The sequence below is a fragment of the Hipposideros armiger genome, unplaced genomic scaffold (assembly GCF_001890085.2).
Source record: "Hipposideros armiger isolate ML-2016 unplaced genomic scaffold, ASM189008v1 scaffold_96, whole genome shotgun sequence".
NCBI lineage: Eukaryota > Metazoa > Chordata > Mammalia > Chiroptera > Hipposideridae > Hipposideros > Hipposideros armiger.
In genome coordinates this window covers 1,658,984-1,670,586 of record NW_017731446.1, presented here as the reverse complement: position 1 = coordinate 1,670,586, position 11,603 = coordinate 1,658,984, and the positions used below count along the sequence as shown (strand labels likewise).

The 11,603-nt window shown below is 46.7% G+C and overlaps 1 protein-coding gene across 2 annotated transcripts in view; it reads left to right on the top strand.

The window, feature by feature from the left end:
• FGD5 (FYVE, RhoGEF and PH domain containing 5) overlaps window positions 1-11,603 on the top strand; it is a 126,882-nt gene that overhangs the window by 99,734 nt on the left and 15,545 nt on the right. For both annotated transcript variants that reach the window (XM_019646052.1, XM_019646051.1), the window contains exons 11-13: window positions 4,642-4,713; window positions 5,697-5,765; window positions 11,115-11,198. In XM_019646052.1, the coding sequence (XP_019501597.1) occupies window positions 4,642-4,713; window positions 5,697-5,765; window positions 11,115-11,198 (225 nt within the window). The remainder of the gene's footprint in view (window positions 1-4,641; window positions 4,714-5,696; window positions 5,766-11,114; window positions 11,199-11,603) is intronic.

The window sequence follows — 11,603 nt, the reverse complement described above, 5'->3', positions numbered from 1 at the left end:
CTGGTACTAGATCAATCTCAGGAAAATCCTTAGGAGAAAAAACATCTGGTTGCAAGGTCAGGCTTTTGAGACTTGAAATCAAATTGGCCGTTGATTGCTGTCTTCACAGCATAGAAGTAAAATATCTTGCTGCAGAAGAGAGTGAGGACACGTGCAAGGCTGGACTCTACCATTTTCACCTTTATTTTTAAAAATAAACTTTATTTTTTTAAAATCTTTTACTGAGGTAAACTAGCCATAACAAAAAAATGTAGTATGTTGACCATTTTTAAGCACACAGTTCAGTGGCATTAAGTATGTTCATATTGCTGTGCAACCATCATTACCATCTAGCTCCAGAACTTTTTAACTGTCTCCAAAGGAAACTCTGTCCCTCTTAAACACTAACTCTCCGTTCTCCCCTCCCCTCGCCCCTGGCAACCACCATCCTACTTTCTGAATAGACTTTATTTTTTAGAACAATTTCAGATTTACAGGAAAAATCGAGAAGGTAATACAGAGAGTTCTTATGTATCCCCTGTACAGTTTCTCTTATTAACATATTAGTATGGTACATTTGTTGCATTAAAGAACCAATATTGATACCATATTACTGACTAAAGACTCTTTCAGTAAAGGTTCTTTCAGATTTCCTTACTTTTTGCCTAATGTCTTGTTCCAGGTTCCCATCCAGGATATCATATTTCATTTAGTTGTCATATCCCCTTACGTTCCTCTTGACTGTGACAGTTTCTCAGACTTTTCCTTGTTTTTAATGATCTTGTCACTTTTGAGGAATACTATAGTCAGGTATATTGTAGGATGTCCCTCTATTGGAATTTGTCTGATATTTTCCTCATGATTAGACTGGGTTTGTGATTTCAGGGGAAGAAGATCATAGAAATAAAGTACCACTTTCATAACATCATTTGAAAGGTATATACTAGCAACATGCTTTATGACTGTTGATGTTGACCTTGATCATCTGGCTGAGTTAGTGTTTGTCCGGTTTCTCCACAGTAAAGTTATATGCGCGCGCACGCACGCACACACACACACACACACACACACACACACACACACACACACCCTTTGTCCATACTCTTCAGAAGAAAATCACTCTGTACAGACCACATTTAAGGAATGGGAAGTCACGTTAACTCTCCTTGAAGGCAGCGTATCTACCTAAATTATTTGGAATTCTTCTGCATGAGAGATTTTTCTCTTTTCCCTCATTTCGTATTGTAATCATTATAAATAAATAAATCATTTATGTCAGTAAAGACTCATAGATATTTACTGTATGCTTTGGGTTATAATCTCATACTGCTTTATTTTATTTCTCAAATTGTTCCAGTATTGGCTATTGGGAGCCCTTTCAGTTGGTTCTTATATCCCTTTCGTATGCCCCCAGGCATATAGGTTTGAGTGTTTTTTTTGTTTGTTTATTTTTATTTAGTACTTCCTTACTTTCTGGCACTATAAGACGCTCCAGGCTCATCTAGTATATTTCCTGCCCTAGTCTAAGAATCATACATTTCTCCAAGGAACCCTGGTTTCTTTAATCGTTTAATGGTATTAGAAAACAAGATCTGGGCACTAGGTGTGCTCATTGCTACTAGGTTAGCATTTCTTTTAGGTAATCTTAGCTAACAGAGCAAAGATATATATATATATATATATCCAATTAACTCTTTAACAACACAGGGGTTAGGGACTCTGACCGCCTGTTCAATCGAAAATCCATATATAACTACAGTCATGCCTTCCACATATGCAGATTCACAGTCTTGGAGTTCACCCTTGAACAACTTGGCTTTAAACTATGTGGATCAATTGAACTGCAGTCAATTAAAAAAAACAAAACCTGTGTGTGAGTGGACCCGTGCAATTCAGACCTGTGTTGTTCAAAGGTCAACCCATGTATATACATATACATATACACATATACATATACACATTTCTGTACATAACCATCTCTCTATATATTAAGCTAAATATGAATTCTTACTGATGTCTCCAACTCTAATTTTTACCACATGGATCATCCCAGTGGTTATCCATAAATTTCCACTCCAACAGTGAGAAATCTGGCTCCCACCATCCATCGTCCACTTACTTAATAGGCCAATTTACCATAATTCTTGAAAGATATTTTTCCTGGGTACAGAAATCTGGGTTGACCAGTTTTTCCTTCCAGTACCTTAAAGATGCCACTCCACTGTCTTATGGCCGACATAGTTTCTGATAAGGGATATGCTGTATATGATTATCTTTCTTATGTAATGTCTCTTTTTTCTGGCTGTCTTGAAGATCTTCTCTTTACATTTGACTTTTCGATTATGATGTGTGGTTTTAGGGGCTTGGGTGATAATTATCTTGTGATTGTCAAGCTTCCTGGATCTGTGGTTTGTTGTCAATTCGTTAATTTGAGACAATTCTCTTGGATGATTTGTTCTCCGCCCTTTTTTTCCTTTGTGTTTCAGTTTGGTTAATCTCTGCTTACCTATCTCCAAGTTCACTGATTCTTTCCTCAGCTGTGTTCAGTTTGCTGCTAAGCCTGTCAAAGGAATTCTTCATTTGTTATATCATGTTTTTTTGTTTTTAACATTTCCATTTGCTCTTGTATCGTTTTCATCTCTGCTGAAGTTCTCCGTCTGTTCGTATACACTCCCCACCTTTTGTACTAGCTCCTTCAACATATTAATCATAGTTAATCTAAAGTCCCTGTCTCATGGTTCCCACCTCTGTGTCACCTCCCATTCTGATTTTGTTAAATGCTTTATTTCTTGAAAATGAGCTGGGGCTCTTCTTGCTTTTTCTGTGTTTCTCATAATTTTTGATTGAATACCAGACATTACGTGAAGAATAACTATAGAGACTGAGGGAAATAGTATCTATCCCCAGAAGTGAGTGTGCCTCTTTTTTTAAATTTTTTTGTCATGCTGTTCATGTTGGGGTGGGAGTTGGGTCAATACAGTTAGTGGTTGAACTGGGTTTGGGTTTTGTTGTCACCATTGTCACCTTCAGAGCCCCACAGACTTCCTTCTCCTCTAGAAGAGGGCTCTTGTTACTTGGAGCTGTTTGTGGGGCCTGAAGTACCACAGGGTTGTTACATTCCTGCTCCATCCTCAGCTTTTAGCTGTCCTTGCCCCACAGAAGGGATCTCTCTCCATGCTCTTGCCCTTCTCAGAGGCAGACTACTATTTCCCATCACTCAGTGCCAGGCTCATAAGTCCTAGCTCGCCAGGCAAGCCTCAGACTTAAGCAGGGCCTGTGAGCAAGGTTCTCTCAGCGTTTCTGCCCTTCCTCCTGCATGGCAGCCAAACTCTGCCTTGTATCTCTGGTGGGTCTTGGACAGGCTTCTGCTTTGTATCGGTGCACAATCCTGGTCCCAGCGGGTTACACCCAGCTTTCCTTGGGGCAGACAGCATTTGCTTCACCACCAAGGACAGAGGTTCTTCCTGGCCCCTGCCCTGCCCTCGTCTTTCTTGGGAGCACTTGGTGGGAGCACTTGGTGGAAACTTCTGAAAAAGAGCTTGCAAGTGACTGTAGATATTCCTTGTGTCTGGGACTCCCTGTTATTCTAAACTGTCCCACCAGCCCATGTCTGACCTTTAAGAATCCATTAACATTTTAGATGCTTTCTTCTTACCCTCCTTTATGCTGACCACCACTTCCTCCTGTGTGTTACCAAAGGCATGACCATTCGTATGTCTCGTATCTCTGTGGAGGGGCTTGTCAGTCTTTGGGATTTCATTCAGTTGGTTGCCTTGTGACCTCAACTCTCCAATAGGCATAAGAAGGGTTACGATTTTGTAGATTTTCTGGCTTTGTCTCCCTGTTATGGTGGGGGCATTGTGCTCTGGCAGCTTTCTGTATCATAAATGGAAATGGAACAACTATTATACATTTCCAATGTGTAGGATTTTATGCCCAAAAATATGGACAGTGTAAAGGTCATTTCAAGGTGATTTCTCTACACACAGTTTTCATCTGATTAGTTGACTTTAGAACCTGACCCACTGTAAGATTCAAGGGGCACCTGCCCCTTGGGTTAGGTGCTTGTTATTTCTAGTATTACAGGGTGCTGTGCAGAGGGGAGGGAGGCGTGTCACTTTACATATTGTGGATAACCCAGTGAGGGACCATCAAGGAATTCTCAGGCACACTTAACTTTTCTTCAAGGAACACAGACCCATTTTTCTCCCCAAGTGGTGCATTTTCTTGGTTACTGTTCCTCAGAGACCACACTCTGGGCAGTAAGCCCAGAGAGACAGTCCAGCCTTGGGCATCCGTCATCTCTGGGTTACTAAAGTCTGGATGCTGCAGACCTTATGGGGGACATGGGCTTAGAAGAGGAGCAGTGGCCTGGAGACAAACAGGTATCAGACAGCACAGCAAGGCCAAGAGACCATCTTCATGGCATGCAGAAAGATGGCAGTGCAGACCCCAGGCCCAGAAGGACTAGCCTGATTATGGGCAATCCACATCCTTGGCACCCTGTAGACCTGCCCCTGACAGGAGGTCAGACTTCGGGCAAGGTCTTTCTGGGCTCCATTTTCCCTCTCTGAAGCGGAAGCAATGCCACCCATTTAAGAGGAGATAAGACCCCTTGAAGGGGCCCTGACCATCTCCCTGTCGCCCTACTCCCACCCACAGGAAAACCTGCAGAAGCTGGTCCACATCGAGCACAGCGTTCGGGGCCAAGGGGATCTCCTCCAGCCAGGAAGGGTGAGTGCCACCGCCACTGTGGGCAGGGGCAGAGGGCGTCCTGGCAACAGGCGGGTGAGGCTCTGATAAGCCCCATTGTTTAGCTGGGCTGGCCCCAGACAGGCCTGGCTGCAGGTGCTGTTTACCCGAGGAGGAGGGAGGGCAGGGCCAGGTTCACAGGGCCTCCTCTGGGGTTTTCCACTCTCAGGGCCTTTAAAGAAACAGTGCCATTTGGGTTCAGCATTTGCTGTGGTTCTCTTCACCTCTGAGAAAAAGAGACACCAAGTATTTTTAGTTTCGTCCAGCATTGCTGGGAAATCAGGAAAACCATCTCTCAAGAGCCCCAACAAAGCATCTTAAAAATAACATTTTCCAAGAGACAAATTTGCCCACTTTTAAGCCTCCAGATGGAAAACATAAAACTCAGCTCAAAAATAGTCAAAAATGTGTTCATTACCTGATACAGTTCATGAAGGACAAAGAAATGAGAGAGCGTGCTCAGGAGAATTTACTCAAAATTAGCAGGGATCTCATTGGCCTGAGCGTCTATAAAATCACACTTAGTGTTTTGGCCTGGGTCATCATTTCAGTAAATATTTATTAAGCATCTGTTTGTATCCTCCAGAATTTAAGGGGGATGTAACACCTGTTCACAGGTCTTCAGCTGTTTCAGCAAACCTTCAGAGGCTCTGTTCTGAATGAACTCCCATGGCAGCAAATCAGAGATAGAGTCATTGTTTGGACCACTCTGTGGCCAGAACAGTGTCTGGGGCTTGGTGTAATTCAAAGTGGAACACTCCTGAAAGGCTGAGATACCTGTCTCCAGAACTGCTGTTACATGCACAGAGCATCTCTCTTAAGCTGGGGATTCCCCCACGAGCTGCTTTCTGGTCCTCTGGGAAGCATCGTAACTTAAGTTTCCCACTCAAGGGCCAACCCCCACCCTCCTCTAGGAGAGTAGGGAGCATCAGCCTGATCATCAAGGTCTGCTTCTCTCCCCACAGGAGTTTCTGAAGGAAGGGACACTGATGAAAGTAACGGGGAAAAACAGACGCCCACGGCACCTGTTCCTGGTAAGTGTCTGGCCCCCACACCAAGCTCCAGGACTGTTAAGTTCTGTGAAATTTTCTAGGACCAGCATTCAAGGAAACTGGAAGGGAGGCGGGGAGACCAGAGCAGAGCCGAACCTGTAGGATGAGGATCACTCTGTGGAGCTGAGCTTTCCAGAAAGCTGAGAGCGCAACCTTTGGAAACCACAGCCCATTTCTCATTTATTATTTCAATGATTTTTGAATGGAGTGGTGCCAAAATTTAATTACCTACGTCCTCATCTTAAACATCCTAAAACTAGGAATAGACTGTTCAACCGCCTTATCTAACACATGAGAAAATGGATCCAGAAGGAAGAGCTGACTTGGCCAGATCTCCCAGAAGGTTGGTGGCAGAGGCCTGGAGGGAACCAGGGCTGTGTCCCCAGTCCAGCACTTTCTTCACTGTGCACAAGACAGAATATAATGTAGCATTTTTGATGGTTCACAGCCATAGCTGGAATGCAAGGGGATGTCCAGCCTATGGGGTAGTAACATCCACCTCAGTGGCCATTGAACTACAAGTAGCTCTTTGCCCCAGTCCTACGACCCCTGAGTTGTTTTGCCTTTAAGTTCTTCTGTCTGCTGGGTGTAACTTTTCTCTCTGCTCCTTCACTTTTAGCTGTTATTTCTTGTTACTCTCAGTGATGGCTTGGTTAGAATTGTGTGCAAAGTAATAGTAAATGGGCTCTGAGTAAGTGTCTAAGAAAACTCTCTATTTCGGACATTTACTGAGCACCTCCTATGTGCTGGGCACTAGAAACCAAGAGGTGAAAGTCACATGTTCTACCTTCAGCACATGTTGTAAATATCGAGTTATGAGAATGCCATGGACAGAATCTCATGGGCCATGGAAGCAAAGAGGAGGATCCAGGAGTGTCAGCCAGGGAATAAAAAGAAGATGGACAACAGCAGTGGCAGCAGCTGGAATCTATTGAATGTTGCTGCACGCTGGCTGAGTGTTTCATGTTTCCCGGAGAAAATGATGCCTGAGTTGAGCCTGGAAGGGAGGATGGGAGTTTGTCAGGTGGAGGAAGGAAATGTGTTTCAGAATTGGGAACAGCATAAGCAAAGGATAGAGGTGTGAGAAGCGTGGTGTGTTTGGAGGACCCCTGTGAGTCTCAAGCAGCATTTGCCTGGAGAGGGGTCCTTCCACTCAGGAGTGGGGTCTATCCCAGGCCTCAAACAGACCTGGCCCATAGAGGGGCCGCTAAGGGCTGAATTCCAGAGAGAGCCAATGGCACTGAGTAAGGAAACCCTGAGCCTGGCCGGAAAGTGCAGAGTCTGCTGTTACCTGTCAGGGTTTGCTGGGCCTAGATGGCTTGTGTCCCATGGCCTTGGCTGAACCTCACTAGGTCCCTCTGCTCTGCATAGAGCACAAGTGAACCAACTTCAGAGTCCCTTCTCCTCTTCTCCCTTATTATCAGCCATCTCTTACCCCCACTGAGAACCCCTCACTTTGGTGCTGCAGTGCAAGGGAGAAATTTGGCTACAGAGAAAAGATTAGATCTCCAGGGGGATCTTTGAGAGGGATTTAAGAGCCACGCAATGGATTGTTCAGGTTTAAGTTCTCAGAAGAATCTGATAGTCACCACAGATGCCTGAATCCCTTTATCTAGGTAGGATTTTTTTTACCTCTGCTTACATACCTGTAGTGATGGGGAGCTCACTGCCTGCTGTGACATTCGTTCATTCTGCAGCTCCTTATCTGCCTCTTTCTGTGTGCCAGGGTGTGTTCTGGCTGTGTAGACATGGCCCTTGCCCTGTGGATCTTGGAGTCCAGTGGGGGAAACCATCCGTCCCTTGTTCCATGTTAGAGTCTAAGTATTTGAAAACGTTTTCTATTGAGAAGAAATCCATACCCTTGAATTTAGGGACTTCTGTGTGGTAATGAGCCAGGCTGAGCCGGTTAGCTCCTGACCTGACACCTGTCCCCTCTGTAACCCTTAGACAAGTCCCAGACATGTTTGAGCCTCAGCTTTCCCGCAAGGACAGTGGAAATCCCGGGCAGTTTGGGGATTAAATGAGGCCCATCGAAGCCACTTAACTGATACCAGCTTCCTCCCTTCCCTCTGACAGTTGCCCCATGGGACACAGGTCCCCTCTCTGCCTAGAGCTACAGAGTTGTCAGCTCCCTCTGCCCCACCACTGCTCTGTGGATAGTCGGAGCCCATGATTGGGTCCCCCCAAGACCTTTCTTTTCCAGGACAAAAAAGGGAGGAATCCCGGATGATGATGAGAAGCACAGGCTTTGGAGTCAGACAGACTGGATTCACATCCCAGATCAGACACTTACTGGCTGTGAGGGCCACAGTGTCCTTCTCTTGACCACGGGGGAACTAGAGCAGAGGGCGCTCCATCTTGGTTCCCCATGGGACCACCTCCTCCAGCCATGTCCCTCTCACAGGGACCTTGAATGCCAAGCACAGTCGCAGAGCCATGCTCGTCCCCATCCGTCCTTCTCCCTTGCTCCTCCCCCTCCCCCACTTCCCTTTCCTTCCCCCGTGCTCCCGCCAGCATTGAGTTGGCCCTTCCTCTGGCCCTTCATCATAGCCTCTCTCACTCACTCACTCACTCACGATGAACAGCCTGGGTCTCTCTGATTTCTTGGCATTATTAGTCCACACGCCTCCCAGGGTCTGAACCTAGGTCCCCCTCTCTCTGTCTCAGCGCAGCGTCCTCCACTGAGTAGGTGTTAATAACATCCACCGGAGGGATAGATGGCAGGAGGATACACGGACAGGTTCTTGAGCACCACAGAAAACACACTGAAGGAAGACATTGTATTCTTCATAAGGTGCCAGTTTCATAAAATAAGCTTAACTGCAGAATAACTCAGGGCATCTGCCCACCAGCACACAGGGGTTCCCACCTTGGCCTCCACTTCCCCTCTGCCCTGAGCGCTGGGTGGAGCTGCCCACTGGGGCCTCGTTGTGAGAAATTCCCCCTTACTCCATCAAGAATTTGTCTTCCTTCCTCCAAACTGGGGCTGTAAAACACATAGCTTTGGAGAGGAAAGGAGAACCACGGGCAATTAGGAGGCAGCTGGTCCTGAAACCTCAGGGTGCTAATGGCCATTGCATGGCAGCAGGTGCTCAACGGGCAGCCACAAAAAGGCTGGGACTGCTCTGGTAAGTGACACAGGTGGATTCCTCAGGGTGGGCTCATGAGCGAGGCCCTGTGCTGGGGTTTGGTCACTGTCGCCAAATGGGGCCAGGACTTAACTGTGTGGCCACCCTCCAACACACCACGCCTGAACACACTAGAGGCATACTCATTTACTTACCACCCTGGCTCTGCCACCTGTGAGCTCTGTGACCTCGGGCAGGTTGTTTAGCCAACCTGTGCCTCAGTTTTTCCCTCTGTGAAATGGGGGTAATAATGATAGTGCCTGTCTGATGGGATTGTTAGAGGCATGAATTGAGATCATTCCTGTCAGGCGCCTAGCCTAGCACCTGGCACAGAGTGACTGTCCAGTGGAGACTAGCTCTTGTCATTATTAGAAGAGCAGAGCTGGAAGGGCCTTGGAAGTCTCCCCTAATCCAGGGGTCAGCCTGCCACCTGTTTTTGTTACTAAAGGTCAGTTGGGACACAGCCTCACACATTCATCTATGGATCATCTGTAGCTGCTTGGGGGCAACAACAGCTGAGTTGAATAGTTGCAACAGAGACCGTATGGCCCATAAGGACTTAATTATTTATATCTAGTCCTTTACAAAAACATTTGCTGGCCCCTGGTACTCCAACTCCAGTTAGAGCAGCGGTTCTCAACCTTTCACAGGGGTCGCCTAAGACCATCGGAAAACACATATTTTCGATGGTCTTAGGAACCGAGACACCGCGCCTCTATCCGTCTCCAGGCCCACATGCAGATACGCCCACATACGAGTACCCAGTGATCCCTGTGAAAGGGTCATTCGACCCCCAAAGGGGTCGCGACCCACAGGTTGAGAACTGCTGAGTTAGAGACAGTGAGGCCCAGAGGCAAGAAGGGTTTACCTGAGGTCACACAGCAACTCAATGTCCCAGCCAGGTCTTCCGCACTGCACTAGCTGGGATGTCGGGAACCCAAGAAGCACTGGTAGCAGGAAAACTCATCCATTCTGTTCCCTCAGCAGACTCTGTCTACAGGAAGAGGAAATGTTAACCCTGAGTTCTCACCCTGTTTCAGACCCTTACATTCCATGTCCAGCTGAGTCTTCATAACACCCCTACTTTACATTGGCTCCCACGCATAGAGGGCTCACTCGGGGCCATTCTCTCTCAGCTTCCGTAATGAGGTAGGGGCAGAGATGGATGGCCTTAATTTCACAGGTGAGGAAGCTGAGGTTCAGAGAGGGAAACAGCTTGTCCATAGTCACACAGCAGCGACAGAACAGGGTCAGGATTGACAGCCCACAGACCACCCAGAGTGTGGTGTCATCTTTTCAAACTGTAAATCTTTTAGCCAAACAGAAACCCTCTCTTCTAAGAGACTTTCATCACATTTCTTCCTGTCTACCCTCATGGGGCTGGAGGGCTTCCGTTGTTCATTCAGCAGATAATGAGCACCTGCTTGTATGTCACTGGAGGTACAGCAGTAGACAGGACCCACCAGCTCCTTATCCTCAGGGGCCTTCTTCCCTCTCTCCCTTCTTTCCTTAACTATGCTTTATAGAGGCTTAATTTATACAGAGTAAGATGCATCAATCTTAAGTGTACACGTCAGTGTGTATTGACAAATCTATATCGTCATGTAACCACCACCTGGATCAAGACGTAGAACGTTTCCAGCCCCCCAGAAAGTTCTCCTGTGCCCCTTAGCAGTCACTTGCCCCCACCCTCACCCCAGGCAACCATTGGCCTGAGTTCTATCACTACAGATTAGTTTCGCCTGTTCTGGAATTTCATATGAATATTATCAAGCAGTGTGTGCTCCTCTGTGTCTGGCTTCTTTCACTCAGCATGTTTTGCGATTCATCCTTGTTGTCATGTGTGCCGTTGGGTCATTCCTTTTGATTGCTGTGTGGTATTCCACAGTATGGAGGCACCACAGTTTGTGGATCCATTCACCTGTTGGTAGATGTTTGGGTTGTTTCTACTCTTTGGCTATTACAAATAATGCCTCTGTGCACATCCCTGTACTTGACTTTATGTGGGCATCTGCATGTATTGCTTTTGAGGGTTCCCCTGGGAGTGGAATTGTGGGAAAGGGGCTCACGTTTTAGCCCAGGGTGGTTTTGCTCTCCTGTGGGATGCCTCTGCCCCAGTGCTCAGTGATCCTCCAGGACAGGACAGAAGGCCGCACAGCCTTCTGGGGCCAAGACATGTCTGATGGGGTTCCCTTCTCCCCAGATGAGCGATGTGCTCCTGTACACGTATCCCCAGAAGGATGGGAAGTACCGGCTGAAGAACACATTGGCAGTGGCCAGCATGAAGGTAAATGCATAGTGCTAGGCGACTGGGGTGGGCAGGACGAGACCCAAGGTGAGGAGGAGATGTCCTGGCTTCTGTGAGCTCACAGACGAGCTGGGAAGAGGCAGCCTTGAGGAAACTGTGCTACGTTACATTGTGGGTTACGGCAGGATTATGCTATAGGTAGTGAAGGAGGGCTTCCTGGACGAGGGGAGTTGAGTCCCTGAGAGTGGATAATATGTGGACATGGGGAAGGGAGAAGAGGGAAGGGTATCCTAGCAAAGGCTTGATGGGAGGAAATAATTGGGTGTTTGGTACATTTTTTAATTGTGGTAAAATACACATAAAATTTACCATGTTCACCATTTTTAAATATACAATTCAGTGGCATTAAATACATTCACGTTGTGTAACCATCACCACCATCCA